This window comes from Falco cherrug, chromosome 3 (genome assembly GCF_023634085.1).
Source record: "Falco cherrug isolate bFalChe1 chromosome 3, bFalChe1.pri, whole genome shotgun sequence".
Taxonomy (NCBI): Eukaryota; Metazoa; Chordata; class Aves; order Falconiformes; family Falconidae; genus Falco; species Falco cherrug.
The window spans coordinates 105,321,847-105,338,722 of NC_073699.1; the positions used below are offsets into that span (position 1 = coordinate 105,321,847).

The 16,876-nt window shown below is 44.3% G+C and overlaps 1 protein-coding gene across 1 annotated transcript in view; it reads right to left on the reverse strand.

Moving 5' to 3' along the window:
• The window catches only part of NOC2L (NOC2 like nucleolar associated transcriptional repressor), a 52,743-nt gene that overhangs the window by 34,018 nt on the left and 1,849 nt on the right, over nucleotides 1-16,876 (reverse strand). The window contains exons 4-12 of the mRNA XM_055705929.1: nucleotides 16,511-16,621; nucleotides 15,744-15,864; nucleotides 14,422-14,512; nucleotides 12,686-12,764; nucleotides 10,619-10,729; nucleotides 8,888-9,001; nucleotides 8,017-8,205; nucleotides 5,590-5,729; nucleotides 1,274-1,385 (exon numbers count right to left, since the gene is read on the reverse strand). Coding sequence (XP_055561904.1) covers nucleotides 1,274-1,385; nucleotides 5,590-5,729; nucleotides 8,017-8,205; nucleotides 8,888-9,001; nucleotides 10,619-10,729; nucleotides 12,686-12,764; nucleotides 14,422-14,512; nucleotides 15,744-15,864; nucleotides 16,511-16,621 — 1,068 coding nt within the window. The remainder of the gene's footprint in view (nucleotides 1-1,273; nucleotides 1,386-5,589; nucleotides 5,730-8,016; nucleotides 8,206-8,887; nucleotides 9,002-10,618; nucleotides 10,730-12,685; nucleotides 12,765-14,421; nucleotides 14,513-15,743; nucleotides 15,865-16,510; nucleotides 16,622-16,876) is intronic.

The following is a 16,876-nucleotide window of genomic DNA, read 5'->3' on the forward strand; positions in this document are numbered from 1 at the left end:
ACACTTACCCTGCCCCCACCTCTGCCTTGTCACCAACACCTGGACAAGCTAAGGAAAGTAGTGCCTCACAAACACACGCAGCAGGATCGGATGTGGTCGGGGGCTGGTGGAAGCTCGGAGGAAGCTCAGTTTGCAGTGTAGTAACTTCTGGCTGGGGCCCGACACACCGATTAGAGCCGAGGTGTTGGGGCCAGAATGCAGAGAGAGGGAGGAAGGCCCTGAGGACAAAAAGGCTTGATCCCTCAGAGCACTAAGAAGTAAAAAGCACCAAAACCATCCTCACTCCAAGCTCCACTACCCCAGAGTGGAAATGCCTCTATCACTAAATCTGGTTGGCAGAATTTAAAAAAAAAAATGCATGAACAAGGGGAAGGAAGCAGGCAAATAGCAAAGCCACACAGGTCAGGGCCAGGGAGCAGCAGCAGAGGCAGGAGATTTATACACATCACTGCCTTCCACAGCCTCAGAGGATGTGGCTTGCAAAGGACATTCACAGCAACACAAAACCACAAAAGCCTTTGCTTCAACAGAACTTGATTAGAAATGAGCCCAGCTGGCTCAGGTCATTTATTGCAGAAGTCTCCCTCCCTCCTCTTCAGTGTCCAGCCTCATACTGACCTACTAGGGCTTCTGCATTCCTCATCCTGCCTCACTCACATCTTCAGTGAAATTTGGCTGTTCCATTTCTGTACTACCTTCTCACAAGAGCAAAGCTAGAAAGACCTATGTGGAGAGATGTCAGGTGTCTGAGATATAGGAAAGCTCGATGGTCTCTTAGCACCAGTATTTCACAAAACATAATGCATTTTGTCAGGCTGCATTCATGGAGATCTTCCTAAATAAATTCTTAATTCTTGAAAGGCTTTTTCCTTTCATTTCCCTTTATCTGCAGTTAGGAGAAACTCTTCCTTTTGCTAAGATATGAACACACCAGCAGGATCAACTAACACCACAGCCTGGGGAGTTACTGCAGTCAGACGAGGCTCTGAATCTCTTTGGCAAACCCTTTGCCTATTCCAGCTGCATTAGATAAACCACCTAGGTATGTATTTTTGCACACAGCTGATCTCAGATGCTCCCCAGCCATAGGCCAATAAAAGTTTAATCCTATTTGCTAACCAAACAGTACATTCTGGCTGATGTTCTCTGCCAGGAATTTTAGGAAGTAAGCGAACTAGGCAACCTTGGGATTTTAGTTAGCGAGTATAGTAAATGAGTGTGTTTATTAGGTAGTTGGCATCAGCCTTAGCTAGGTCCGCAGGAACCAACTAACCTCCAGGATAAATGGCAACACTGGGATGAAGGTCCTGGTGTTCTCAGACAGCAATGTAAGTGCACGGACACAGTGCATGCGCAGAGGGTAGAAACGAGCTGTTGGTACCAGCCTAAAAAGGAAAAAAAGAAAGGATGTTAGGCTAAGCTTACACAGGAACTGTACCTGCAGCCTTCAGGAACACTTGAGAGGCTTTCCTACTCTACAAAAGAAAGGCAGCTTTAGTATCGTACAGCAAACTGTTTGAGCTGCTGAAGCTATCCCATAGTTGGAAACAAAACTCACACATGTTAAAGCTGTAACACTAAGAGACAAATTCCTGCAACCAAAGCACTAGTTCTCCAGCTTCCACTGGGAGAAAGTGCTACAAGACAAGAGCTCTGCAGATGAAGTTTACCACTGATGCTGATTAGTTACGTTCAACACTTCCAGCATTTATCCTTCCAGCACAGGTAGGTATGCAAGAAAAAATGGCAGGAACCAGCAGTAAAATGCCCATCTAAAGCAGCAAGTTCGACCAAGAAAAGGGCTCCCCCAGCATACCAGACAGACAAGAAGGAAAATGTTTCCCATTTCAGGCTATGTACCCTCTGTGTACTCACACAGTTCATGCTGTCACCTGAAGAGTGACCCTCTTCAACTGGAATGTCGCCAAGGCAGAAGAAGCTGGACTAGCAGTGATCAGCGTATCAGAAATGACAGAGTGGGAATGAGAATGACCTCCCACAGCTAAATCTGTTTAGCTCCCTCCAATCCAGAGGAGCACCTGAGCTATTCCTATCTCCTTCAGGGAGGCAACATGTACATTTGAACAGCCAGTAATCAGCACGGAGGGCAAGAGGCCAGACTTTTTGACCTGCACTTCAAACCATTACACACTCAGGTACTAAGAAAGAAGTAGAGCTGCCTCCCTTTGTAAGGCTGGAACTGAGAAGGGTCAGCTCCCCCCAGCACCATGTAAGCCAGTAACAGAGGGCAGAATGAAGAGATATCCCTAAAAGACACCAGATCTCATTACTGTACCACTCTAGAAACCACTCACTCTGAATGACTTGTACCTGAAGATGTGGATGCCTCCAGCATTAACAAGGGTTTTATTTTATTTAACAAAAAACTCCACAGTTCCCAGACAACAGGTTCAAGTCTGATAAATGAATGCCTCCCCTCCCCGAAGAGCTTGCTGAGCAATCCAGGAGAGCAAGAAAAAAAAAAAAATGCTTGACCAGGCACCATAAATCACCTGCATCTCCCCCCCTCCAAATAGTGAAATAATTATCATTGGATCCATTATAGAAATAAATCTACTTTGCACCCCTGATCTGGCACCACTGGAGATGACGAAAGCCATTCTCAGGAATTAATTGATCGAGGAATAAACCTGTTAAGTGTATAGATTTACTGTAAACCAAGACCATTAATTTTAGAGTGCGCAGCGATGCAACAATCTGCTCAACTTCCCAATGGCTGGATGCACAGGGAATACAAAACACAGCTGGGTCCCAGCTCTGCTGAGGAAGGTCCAACTGCCTAGTCACTACAGGGTGCAGCCAGGGGGTTTAAACTGACTCACATTTCATCTCAGCAGAGCGCGCTCTCTAATGTCCTACCATCGCTGTCTCTTGGAATACCTGCTATATTTCTCACATGCATGCAGGGCATGGGCTGCGATGCAGAGAACAGCCTAAAGGCTTCTCAAGGCTTATTTTTACTTGCTGCAGCAACATCAGTTATACTCCTGGGTGATCACAATCTTCCTCTGGCTAGAGAGGACAGAGAAAGCTTCTTCCAACATCAGCCTCTGCCCCACCAGGACAGGTCACCAAGGAAGTTGCTCAGGGACACAAAAGCTGTGCTTGCTTCTCCACAGAGGAGGCTGTACCTGCCTTCTCCCCTATATGTGCCGAGAGATCAGAAACCAAAACTTAACAGGCACCAAAAATCCTCATTTAACTATAAGCCAAGGAGGAACCTGATTTTTATAGCTTAGACTGGAAGCAAGGTAGAAATCCAAGCAGACATGGTTAGAAAAACACTTTATGGGATGAGGGGAAAAGGGATACCAGAACAGGAGCTTCTGCAACAACCCTGCTGCAAAGAAAAACAACCATCAGCTAGGACAAATGCAAGTGCACAGATCCAAAGGATTAACTAATGGACTACAGAGGCAGAGAAAAGCACAAAGCAGAGAAAGGAAAGTGGAAATTTCCATGTTCTACTAACCCTGCAATACCTACAACACTGCCCCACTGGTCAAACTAACTGCAACCTTTCAGCTGTTTGTGAGAACAGCACTGCTCATTATTACATGGCAATTCCACGAGCATACTCAGCAATGAGGCTCCTCCCAGCATCACAGAAGTCAGAAACCATCAGTTCCAGCACCTCTCCATTTAGCAGTCTAACTTCCCTGGACCACATCTTGAACACAGGTAACTGCCAGACACAGATGGGGTCCATTCCTTAAATACTTATTATTCTAAATAGTTTCAATGCATTTTATATGCCAGAAAGCAAGAAGAAGCAGCAAGAAAATGAGGGAGCTAATGTTGATTTTAGCAGTCTTCTGCTAGTTTTCTTTAATCGCTTTTGAAATTCTGTCCTGGTCCTTGCTTAGAGCAAAAAGCCTGTGATGGATGGTGGTTTCTCCCCATCCCTCTCACCTAAGAGGCCAGCGCGGTGTAAGGAGCCGACAGACAGACACCCTGCTCACTGCCCTTGCGCTGGAGCCAGGCGCCACCTCCCGGCACAAAAGGCACCGGGGGAGCCCACTCCGGCAGTACCACCCTCCAGATGCACCCCAGAGCACACCACCACATCAAGAGCAGAAGTGAAAGGAGCTATTCCAGGTGTTACCCAGCATCCTGCCCCACCACCTGGTCACATACACACCCCTCTCAAAGCTGAGCAGCCCAGAGAAACAAAGAGAGAGGTTCAGCTCAGCAGTCAGGTACTAAGCAGCCCTCAAGCAGATGTATACCCCTAAATGGGTCTTCCAGAAGTGCACAGAATGGTACACGAAGCCCTTGACCTGTAAGCTAGATTATTTTCTCCTCCCAACTCAAACACAAACAACCCGAGTTCTGCTCTAACACAAGGTTGCTACAGACGTATCTACACCAGGGATGTGGCACAGAGACTGACTGACTCTCGCTAGCCTCAGTGTGGACAGCACAGCCACCAACGCTGAGAAGAGGTTGCCTATACTCAGGAAGGAGCCACTGGGTAGCTCCTTCTGTGTAGCCCACCACTGTGTAGCCCACCATGCCACATCATTCTCACATCTGCTAACCCACCTACCTGCCTTTTATATCCCGGACACTAGCTTGGCTCAGTTAGGGTGCTATCTACTTCTATCTTCCCAACCCTAGAACCCATCTGTCAGGTTCCCAAATCTTTAAAGCCTTGTCAGACAGTAAATGTACTTCATGCCAAACAGCCCTGTCCATCACAGATACATTTTTTAGTATCTGCTGCTCCTACTAAGTTCCACCCCATTCACCTTTCCTTAGCCCCAGATAGCCAATTTATCTGCCTGGACAGGTAGAAGACTATGTAGATTCATCCACAGGACAACTGAAGCTCTACAACAGCAGTGCTAAGCAGCCTGTGCACATGGGGGATGGGAAGAGGGATGTGTATACTCTAATGATCGTTTAAATCTGCTTAACTTCATCACCACTTGGGAGTTTTTCAAGACCAGGCGGGTGGTGTTTTAAAGCCAAGAATCTGGTTAACAGCGCTAACAGGATTGCAGAGATCATGAGAGATTCAGAAATTCCCTCAATGCTCATTATTAACAGCCATTTCTAAGCACAAACATTTTGTATATAAACTGATGGGAAACAGAGAAAGAAATTCTCAGCAGGGACATACTAAAAGCAATAAATATGTCCTAGTAATTCAATTTCTAACAAATATGCACCAAAATGCATCTTCTAACTGTATTTACCGAGCTAGAGATGAGGACTTGGTTCTGTACTTTGGCATTGTTAGGTCTTGAGGCAAGTCAGTCCATTTTTCCTTGCCACTTTATACACTGGGTGGATAATCCGTCCAGGCTATTCAGACAGCAGTTTCTCTTATACAGAGAATTTAGCCTAGGAAAGAATAACCTACACCACAGCTCTGTCAGCACCTAAACCTACCAGTGCTCACAACACATCTTCAGCTGAAATACTCTAATCAAAAGCAGCTCTCAGGCGATGCCTTACAATGCGAGGTTAAATCCAAATCACGTAACTGTAACATCCCTTAGAAACTGCTCTGCCACATGAAGAAAGAGAAGTATAGCCAAAAGAAGAAAAAATCCTACTTACTTTATACAGCCAATGATGACCTGCGTCAAAGGATAGATCAACGGCTCCATGACCTCACTGGGATAGATTGTGCTGAGAACCCGACACCAGAAATACAGACAGTGAATATACTGCCAGTTATAAACAGACTGGAAGTTTTCCTGCAGAAAAGGGAAAAACACAGGCACAAACTTGATAATGTGGCATTTGAGAGGAGCTCAGTCTGGTTTCTCTACAGGACTCATTTTATCAAGCATTCTCCAAGAGGACACTGTGTACTGTTTAGGGGAGTAACTAACATACTAGCTGTCCCTTTGATGCTAGTGGCTGACCCACCATCCAGCAAGTTGCTGTGCTGGCAACATTACGATTTGGTACTAGTTACTGCCTTGAAGGAAATAATGAGCACCACACAGACTGCTTTTCTTCACAAGCATGGCTCATTTGAGAAGGATGATTTAATGACCCAGCTCACAGCAGACAGTGGGATGTGGCCAAGCATTAGGAAACCTTTAATTGTTCCATTTACCCACAGTCCCTGTGACAGTCCCCGGTCTCCCACAGGGAGGAAGGCTGGAAAGTAGTACCCCTCTGACACCCTTGTAAATTGCCTTCTGGCCTCTACAGACCAGAGGGTGTGGGGGGGAAGGGTGTGTAAAACTACACTACAGATTCAAGCTAGAACAATTTCTTAAATTAAGCTGGATTTCCCCTCTCTGCGCTCAGATTCCTTTGGTTGCTACATAGCAGCTTGTCCTCCCAACCCGAGGCTTCGCTTCCCTCAGCTGTATTAGTTAAAACCCCCAAACAGCTGCCCTACTAACTCTGAAAGGCAGTATATTAGTGCTCATTTTAAAGATGTTACTATAAACATTCACTGTCAAAGCAAGTACCAAATCATCAACCCAACACTCCATGTTTTTGGAAAACACGCTACCCAGTACAGTTTCATTTTTTTTTTTTTCAACTGCGGAGTAGAAATGACAGGCAGCAGGGCTGAGAACAAACTTTCAGTTCTGTCTCTCAGTCAGTCTTCATGGTTACCAGCAAAACCAACGCAACAGGCCAGCAGCGTGCCTGAAATGCAATGACACACTGAGCTGGCATTTCAGGCTGGCTCATAGTATAGGTAGGTGTGGGTCAAGTCTTGCACAGATCCAAGAGACTCTGCCTTCAAGAATGTTTGGGCAAGCCCTTGCTCTCCCTGCCACGTGCTTAAGCAGCTCATAGTGCCAGATTAAATAAAAGCCTACAAGAGTGCCGGAGTCCCTTAAGGACACCCCCTTTCCAAAGAGTTCTGCAGGCCCACACAGTCCCTAGAACTGCATCAAGAACCTAGGAGATCACACTTAACAAGATGCCTCAGCTCCAGCCTGTGTTTCAGACAGATTTTCAAGGCCCAGGTCACCTCCTCTTTTGCATGGATGAAGCATGATGCACAAGTCCTGAAACAAGTACAGAGCCCTCAACTGCAGCTACCAGACCAAACCTTGCAATAGGGACTTAAGCTGCAGCTGGAAGTGGTAGAGCTCTCCCAGCTCACCAAGATATACCGAGAAGCTTTGTTCTCAGCTTCTGTTGCACAGATAAGCAATCTGCTCTTGTAATCACCTTCCACAACCACCCAGTTTAAATTGGCTTATCGCTTGGATTTGTAAATTTTGGTTGTGCTGTTGTATTTAAAGTTCCTACAACCCTCCCCAGCTGTGAAATCAAGGGGATTTAGTTCTTGTCTGGGCCACAACAGAGGGTGTAAGAAGCCAATGCAATCCAATTAAGGCATATGCAGCCCAGACTTCATTTATCCCCATGTCTGAACAGCCAGGAGATTTAACTGGTCACCAATCCTGCAATGTTTGAGAGCAGCTGAACAATTAATCTATAGGGGTCTGTTTTGCTAAACATGAATAAAGCCAGGATTAGCAATCTGACTCAGATTTCCGAGGTCAGACTGGAGGTGGTTGAAATCAGGGCTGCTCCCACAAGGTCTGAGCTGCTTTGTTCAATTTAGTCCTTTAAACAGTACACACTTCATTGGAAACATACACACACCAGGATGGTTCTTAATCTTCTTTACCTTGAGGTTTTGCAACAGAGGCTGCAAATGGCAGCTTCACAGAGTGGAAAAAGGGTGCCCAAGGCAGAAGATGGAAGGTGCATCAAACACTCTTGCAAGCTGGGGAGAGAAATGTGACTCCCAACCTGCAGTTGCCTTTTCTCTCCTTCCTTGCTGAAATTCCAGACTAGCACAGGCAACTACAAGGTGACCTCTGAAGCTCCCAGCCTCTAGCAAAAAAATTCCTTGGCACATTTTAAAACAGGTCAGACACAAGTAGCGACACTTTAGAGACACTACCAAAAGCCTGGAGTACCTACTGTGATTTTCCCTTCTCCACACGTTCCCCATTTGAGGGTATACTCACGCCTTCCACACTGGCAGGTACCCACCTTCTTCTTTATTGTCATTGCACTACGCAAGTGAATGGCAAGCTGACGGATATAGATGAAGGCATGCTGGTAAGAGGTATGTGTGTCCAGAGCATACATCTCTGTCAGCGTGCGCTGCATGAAGTTGATCATGGGCAGGACATTGGGAGAGGTGAATCTGGAATTCTTCACAAATGCGATGTACATTTGCTGTGCAGGAAAGGATGAGATACGAACCACATGAAACAGATTACAAACATTCTTTCACTAACCCTCCCCACCCAGGTATGTCCAAACCAGGGTGAAACGTTCCTTTCATAAAGACAAGTCACTTCAATGAATATGCAGAAGTAACAGTCCAGGCTACTACTTCTTGATGGGAGACAGGAAAGAATCTGTTTAGCACAGAGCATGGAGATGCCTCTACCATTACTTCTCTGCCAGAACAGAGAACTGTGGGATGCCCTTGAGCCATACATGCTTATGGCTGGCCAGTCCTCTTTCTGTAACAGTGGTACCTAAGCAAACTGCACTTGGGAACCTCTGCTATTACCTGAAAGATCAGAGCAGCTCAATAGTGCCGAGTAGTGTGTCAGCACTTGAGGAAAGCCCTCAAGAATTGGGAAAATGTGTATTCATCCAGCAGACAGCTGAGTACCAGAGGCCCTCCCTGCTCTCCATGACCCTGTGTGCCTCCAGCAGGAAGGGCAGTAGTGGGAAGCAGGATATTACCCTGACCTAACACAGAATTTCTTCCCTGTTTAACTTACTGAAGGTAGCCAGCACCATCTCCAGCAGCTATCCTACCTAATAGGCTGCAGCTCATGCTCTAAGGTCTTCGCATAGAACAGGAGTAAGAAACGCTGCAGAGTACAGCAAGTACCAGCCTTACCTTGAGTAAGGGACTTAGGTACACCTCTTTCTTGTAGCGGCAGATCTTGTTCAGCACAAGGAAGGCCAGTACTCTTACTGTTTCCTCACCTGTGCTCCACAAATTAATTGTTTGCTGGAATGGAAAATAAAAACATACAGATAAGTGAAGGGACAAAGAGCCCTTTCCTGGTTATAGACAGGTCTGAGCTTCCCTCCTTCATGCCAAAAAAGCAAGGAGGAAGATGATACAAAGATGTCAGGCTGTATCATCACAGAATCAGTCACAACAGCCATTCTGTCCTCACACTCTACCTGTGAGACCACACAAAAGGTGAGGTTGATGTTTCCACAAGCAATAAAGGAGACTGTTCAAAATGAGCATCTCTGAAAAATACATGCACTTTTATTCATGTGCCTAAATACACATTTGAGCTTCTGAGCATAGGCACCAGCCTGCACGTGCAACTCAATGTCCTAGGCTTTGCAAAGCTTCCTCACCATCCACTAGACAGCAACACCACAGCAGATTACACATCTGGCCAATATATCTTCCAGCTCAACAAAAAAGTAATTTTTATGTCTTACACCGAATTCTGCAAAACAGCTACACCACAATTACAGTGGTAGTATTGACTTAATTCTAGTTGCCTGCACATTCACTGTATTAATTCAAACAGTAGAGTAGCAGCAGGGTTTGAACCCAGAGACAGGACCCATGTATGGCAGCACTTATGCCGAGACACATCCTCAGTCACTCTAGTACAGACATGATGACAAGCACCCAGTCCACCATAAAAATACCAGCTGGAGAGGAGTAGGTTAGTCTACGTAGAGGTCTGGGCTCATAGACGGCCACCACTGACATGTGAACTCATCAATCTGAATTTTACACATTTCTGCACTGTATAAAGCAATCATACACTGATCTGTCACCTCAACTTTTTGAAAAGCAAATTAATAGATTTTGTTCTTCCCAGGCCTGCCTGCATTTGCCTGTTCAGAGCATAGATTCACTTGGACTTGTCTGGCCCTACAGGAAGCATCTGGTAGAGTAGGACCACAATCATGGCTGATGCCTCCAAAAACTAGTTACCTTATCTGTGCTAATGAACTGTACAGGACATCAGAAAGATTCCAGCTACAGGGCTGTAAAAGCCTACTCAAAAATCCCTACTGCAGCAGTAAGCAGACTGCTAGACCTTCAGATATGAGGTGTACCAGCCTCCCATCTCTGTATACCAGTCATCTTTATCATCAAAGGGTTCCCAGCCTCATTTAAATTTTGTCACAGCTTCTCATTTAAATGTGACCCTGTTGCCCTCTTCTGTTCTTTCACGCCTCCTTTGTTGTTCTCAAGTGCTCAGCAGTTGGGACTAAGTTTCTGCAAAAATATTCCACCCCCAGCTCTTGAGAGTGAAATGCTATCACAGACATACACACAGACTCAACACACAGGCAGCAATTACTCCATCTGCTTCCCCAGAACATCCCCGTGTTGCTTTCATGGGGATTAGCAGCAGCTACCCACAGACACATGCCCACTCACCTCGGTGTGGGCATGGTTTATGGCACCTAGAAGGCCTGTAAGAGAATCAGGAGTCCTTTCCAGGACCAAAAGAAAAGCAAATGAATGGGGAGTACAAGAGAATGAACTACCATAGGATCCAGGCCAAATACCATGAGAGGCTCATCTAAAGGGGTAAAGAAAGTACCTCAGATCCAAATGACATATCACAGCAGATCCCCTTACCTTGAGAAGTACACGACACTGCTTTGGAAAGGACAAATAATAAGGCACTATAGAATTGACATGCTGAAGGACTGCTGCACCAACTGAGGCTTCTGTTAAACAAGACAGGAGCTATGGAGGGAAAACAAAACACAGTCACATTTAGCGTGGGAATCACCTCTTCTTTTATCATTAAGCATCTGTATTTTGCTGTTTCCAAGTATTTCTGTGTTACCAAAGGACTGGAAAACCAGCCTTCCCTAGGAAGGCTCAAACAAACCCATAAAACCATTATCAGGAAAGGAACAGACACGTGGCAGGTTAAATAACCCACCTGAAAGTACCTCATCCTGGTAAATGTGAGCTCAGGCTACTGGACCTGGATGGCTAATAGCACCTGAGCTCACCACATAAAAGTCACTAAAGCCTCACTTGTGTATACTGCAAAAGCTAAGTGTATATACAGTTTAAGACATCTTACAGATGGCATGGCACCCATGCCTGTCATCTCACTACAAATGGTCAAAGCACGATGAAGACACCCTCAGTCTACACAAGACTTAGAAACAGACCATCTGGGCTATCTCATAACTTACTGGATTTCACTAGGATTTCTCTAATGGGAAGCTGGAATACCACTGGGTATCAAGAGGCAAACTCTAGCTCAGGGAAAAGGTTAGACAAAGTATTAAGAAACAGTATCTTTATATTTCCAGATTGTTCAGCTCAGTTCACCTGGAGCCAAACCCAGAGATGTTTGCAGTTTCTAAAGAAAATTATAAACTCAAAGTCCCTTAAATTTGTGAGAGGTTCTGCCTAATGCAGTGTCCCCTCTTGCCTGCAGTTCCAGTTGCTGGAAGCAGTGGCATTTTTTTCTACTTTTAACTTTCTTCCTCATTCTCCTTCTTGCACTACAAAGATTCTGGACTGAGCAGGTCCCTTTTGCGAAGTCCCTCACACCCCAAAAGGAAAGTAAAAGGTACTGTTCACAAACTACAATGTCATAAAAACACTGTAGTGAAGCCTGGGACCGAGGGCACTCAGAAGTAAGCACAGGACCAGGGCTTACTTCAATGGGACTGCATTGAAAGCTTTCCCTTTTCTACTGCAATCTTCTGCTGCTGGCAAGAAGCACCACAACTTGAGAAAAAAGCTCTACTGATCAAAATGCTTTTTGCTAAGTCATTCTGCCAGCTTCCAGCTAAGAGACATCAGCACTTTTTTTTTTTTCTTTCCTTATATTCCCTTCCCTCAGCTTCTGAAGAATGATTATTTCAATAATATTGTTTGTTTTTACCACTCCAAATTTGGTAATGCATGATGAAGCACACAATTTCCTTCAGAAATAATCCATGAATTCTCTGAAACACCAGACATCAGCAGCTTTGGATAGATATGACATCCTAGCAGGATGGAGCATAATTATACTTGGAGATGTCATATGCGAGGTTATCAACATAACAACTTCCTAGTATTTACTACAAGAAGTGGCAGGATCATAGTGCCAAAAATTGAATTAAAGCACAATACAGGAGCACAGCACTGCAAACTATGTTAAAGCCTGTTAAGTATTAATTTGTCAGACAAACTAAGCCAGAAAGAACTGCCAGAACGTTAACCCAGCCCTTCTTTACAGGCTACCTATTTTGACCTAGCCATCCTATGACCTCCAAATTGTTACAACCAAATACTTCCAAAACAAGACAGGGAACTGGATGGACACACAAATCTCAGATGCCCAGGGCTCTGAGACTCAGCAAGTCTGCTTCTGCCCACCACAGTCTAAGCCAGTAAGTCTTATTTATTCTCCACTACAGAAGGCACAGAAATCAATATCCAAGGTTCCTAGTATTGGGATGACCTGAAAGTTGCCCTCAAACTGGAATAAATGTCTTTCCAAAGGGAAAAGCACTTGAGGCTACATTGTTACCTGCTTTGTTAATTATCTTCTTGATCATTTGGCTCTCCTTTCAGCAGTGTTGTTTACAGATGCAAAGGCCCATCTGCCTCATTCCAAAAGTATCCTGAACAAAAGCCCAGCAAGGCAGAGACCAACCCCAGTAACACAAATGTGCTGAAATTTCTTACTTGAATGGTACAGCTGAGGTATGCTTTTACATCCAGTCGCACTTTGCTCCAAAGCGGGCTGGTGGAAGGAAGGACCATTCTGGAAATGAGCGAGAGTTGAGTTTAGCTTTAAAAAAGCCCATCAAATAAAGATTTCAGCAGCACAAAGAATAGAGAGTTCAATTCCTTGATACTGACAGTGAGTAAAAACTGCTTGCAACACAAGAACTAAGAGAAGTAACAATTTTGTCACGGGTGAAAAGTACTTCTACTATGTAAAAACTGCCTGAAGCACAGCATTAGAAAATTCAATTCAAAGAGCTTCCCAGCAGAGTACCTAGATCTCTGAAAGTGTGATACAGGGAGCTATGACAGCCAGAAAGCCTGGTGGAGACCTGAATCTCTCACACTGATATTTCTAGTCAGGCATTTTGCAGCCACTGCCCAAGAACAGAGCAGGCTGGCTTGTAGCAATAAAGTCTATTTTTGTGATCAAACTAGTTGTAAGACATTTTTTCTGTCTCTTCTAAACTTTTGACACTGCACTCATGAAGCCGTGCCCCCAGGCCACCCCAAAATTCAGACATGGTCTGTACATGTCAGGCCTAGGGAGGAAAGAGACTGATACTTACACAAAGAAATGAAATTTACTTCTCTGACTAGGCACCACTGTCTACAAGGAATCTAAAGTTTAGGTCACCCTTCCCTTCATCTGTGACAGGGAAATTAAAAATAACTGCCACAAAAATTATCCTGGAACTGAAAGCGCTTCTGAAAGGCACTCAATACTCACTGTACCCAACAATGGGAAAACCAGAAGAGCTCAGAGTATGAAGTAAGTAATAGAACTGTGTCACAGAACTGAAGCTTCTGTGAATGTCTAGTAGGAAACAGGCACAGAGACTAAGTAAGGCTGCTCCAGCTTGCAAAACATACTGGGAACTTCACAGCTTATTTTATGAAACTGGGCTTATAGCCCCCAGCTATGGCACTGGTTCACCCAGCAGTAGTTCAGACTGGTACTTACTGAATTCTCTCACCTTTTTCCAGCTGCTGCTGGGTAAGCCATGCTGTTACCTATTCAATTATGTGCCCAGCCCGACTCTGAAATGCTTTAAGCATCAACCCACAAAATAGCCAGAGAACTCCCAGCTCCTAGGCAGCAGCTGAGATTTCAAAACTGTCATTCCTCCTCTCTAGTCAAATCAAATTGCATCAGCAAACGTGACTGAACCAAGGTACTGGACCAATGCCGTCATTCTGGAGAAATATGAACTGCACCATTCTTTGCCCGGTTGCATGGTTGTTTCCATTCCATCCATGCTCTCACAGTAAACAGCTCAAACTCAAATGATCCAGCTCTCTCAGACCACCAGTCTCTAAGCCATAATACAGCTGCTAAAGCCCTGGATTAAATAGTCACACACTTGTGACACTGACTACATATAGGCAGAAGGTTTAGTCCCTTCCTCTGAAAACCAACTCTCAATGCTCCTGAGGGCAAGCATATGCAGCTCCAGATCTCTTTCCGTTGAAGCCACTTGTCCTCTGCAAATGGCTGGTGTCTAGTATTAGAGGACATATTTCAGTGGAAGAAAGGAAGAACATGGCTAAGATGACTGTGAATATAATCAGGCAACTTTGCTAGTGTTTGGGAAGAGCTGCCATCTTTTTCCAGCTTCACAGCCAGGCTGCAGTTATGAAAAGCCTCACCCACCTTTCTCTCACCTGCAGTTCTCAAGTCTCCTCAGACTTACTTTAGTTTGTTCTTTGGAGCTTTCAGAAGAAGCACTTTCTGCAGGCAGCGGAAGAGATCCCGGACACAGAAGGATACAAGGGCATTGAACACTGGTTAAAAAAAGTCAACAAAGCATTTGTAAATTATCTTTCACATATTCCTGATTTCTCAGCTAATCTGAAAAGAGCTCCTCAAGGAACTGAGGCCAGTAATTCCCATAGCAGAACTATTGTGTTTCCTCAAGCTTCCAGAAAACACCAGTTTGTCTTACCCTAGACTTTTTTTTCTCTAGACAGCAAGATTACAACTGACAGCCTTCCAGCACAGGAGTCATCTCTTTGCTCTCTGAGTAAAGAGCACCAAGCACAAAAGCAGCCTGACCCATGACTAGGAGTCTACCACCATTCTCCCCCCAAAACATAATGAAAATTAAAGGCACTTTTTAATAAAAAAAGTCACAGAAATTGACAACATGGGAATTCTATATAATCCCTTGCATTAAAGAATGAGATTTTACCAAAAACAATGAAAGAGATATAAAGCCCTAAGCCAGCCAAGAAAGGTCTAAGGAGAACAAGTAGACCCATCCCACAGTGCCAGTTCTAGATGGTATGCAATAACAAGCTGATAAAACACAGTGCAGAAGTACCTACTAATTCGGTGGTAAAAGTAGGTAGGCTGCAGGTCACATCCTCTGAGATACTAGCAAAAACGTTTTCCTCTCAGCCATGCTGTTTTGAGTCTAAACAGGACTGTCTGCAAAACCTGGAGCTTATGCAAAAGAGGGCTAGGCTGGAGAGAGAAGGTGCATCTCATTTGTTCTACAGGCATGAAAATCCTGTAGAGGAGGAGATCTAGACACTAGAGGTCCTGGCTAGGGGAATGTGAACTTCATAGTACAACTGAACTCTGAACTGTTGTGTGGTTATAAAACATTATTTGGTAAGAAGACTTAAAATAGTCCTGTAGGATTAGTTCTAAGAGGGAAAGCAAGAAGCCACAGCAAACATTCCAAGAAACGTGCACTACAAGTACATAAATAATATGTAACTTCAGCTTCACTCTAAGTAGTCTGGTGAATGCAGGATGGTACTTCCCTCAGCAGTCTGCAAGCCCAGCTGCTCCAGGCATGCAGAGAAGTATGTTTACACACTGAGACACCAGAAGAAATACTACTGCACAGACTCACCACCAGGAAGATAAGCTACTTAAGTGAGATGAAGCCTATGAAAGGGTAAGTTAACTCCTGTTAGTACTTATCCCTATTCTCTTCCAATAACTAAACCTTCCCTACCGAATTACTTCCCTTATCTCACAGAAGCAGCACGGCAACAAACTCACCTGCCATATCAGTGACTTGAAACTTGCTGGGATCAGCCCCACCATTATCTCCTTTGGTGGTTGCTACAGATGCTTTAAAGGCTTGAGTGATTTCATGGAAAAGTTTTGGTGTTAGCCTTCTCTGGGGAAAGAAAAAAAAAGGATTGCTGAGGAAAAAAAAGCAATGTTCTGAAACTCTGAATTACTTTATTGGGAGAGGAGTACTGGAATTCATCGTAAGTTTGATTGCAAAAATAGCTCCATACTTTAACAAGGAGGAAAAAAATATTAAGACAGTGTTAACACATAGTAGTAGCCTTCACTTGCTCTAAAACAGGCTTTTAGGGCTCTTCATTGGTTGGGGGTTGAAAAGCAATCAATCAGCTGCAAGCAACTATCCAGTTTGACCTTTCCATCCCCCTCAGAAGCAGAAAATTACTCATTACGACTAAAAATGTGACTGAAATGTTCTGGCACAATGCTAGCAAGAGGGTGAAAAATCAGAAGTTAACCGTTTTGACCTCTTCTGAGCCACAAAAGTTTCTCTAGCTTCTCCCTCAGAAGCAGTACAAGCATTCTATAATATTGCAGCCCAACAAAAACTGCAAAGATAAGTCACGCTGAAGTAACAAGAGCTGTAGGAGTATGACCTTGTATGTAGGACATCCATCTTCTCTGTACATTTTTGTGAAAGATGAATAAATCAGAAGTTGGTCTTTTAGAGGCAATGACATGTGAAAGAATGTTTAAAGAACACTCAATGTGCTGTATTCCAACTCCCTGCTCACCTCTGCAGCTTTCTTCCATTCTTCAACCATTTTCAAGCTCACGGGGATGAAAGTAGCTTTCTTCCGTTTGACTTTTTCATGCTCCTCTTCTTCATCTTCATCACTTGCTTCCTAGAGAAGTCAGTACCAAGACTGAAAAAAGGTTTACAGGCATCTTTTCTGGCCCCAGCTCTTTTGTGAGTAGCTACTGAAGAAGAAGGCAGGGCACAGTGAATTTTATTAAATGCTGCTATCAGCACTTCGTGCAAAGCAATAATGAAATTGTAATACATCTAAATTCAGAAAAGCTACTTAAGCCCTGCAGCTTTGCTACATAAATGTAATGTGCAATAACATGAAACCTCAAGGAGAAAGCATATCATAAAC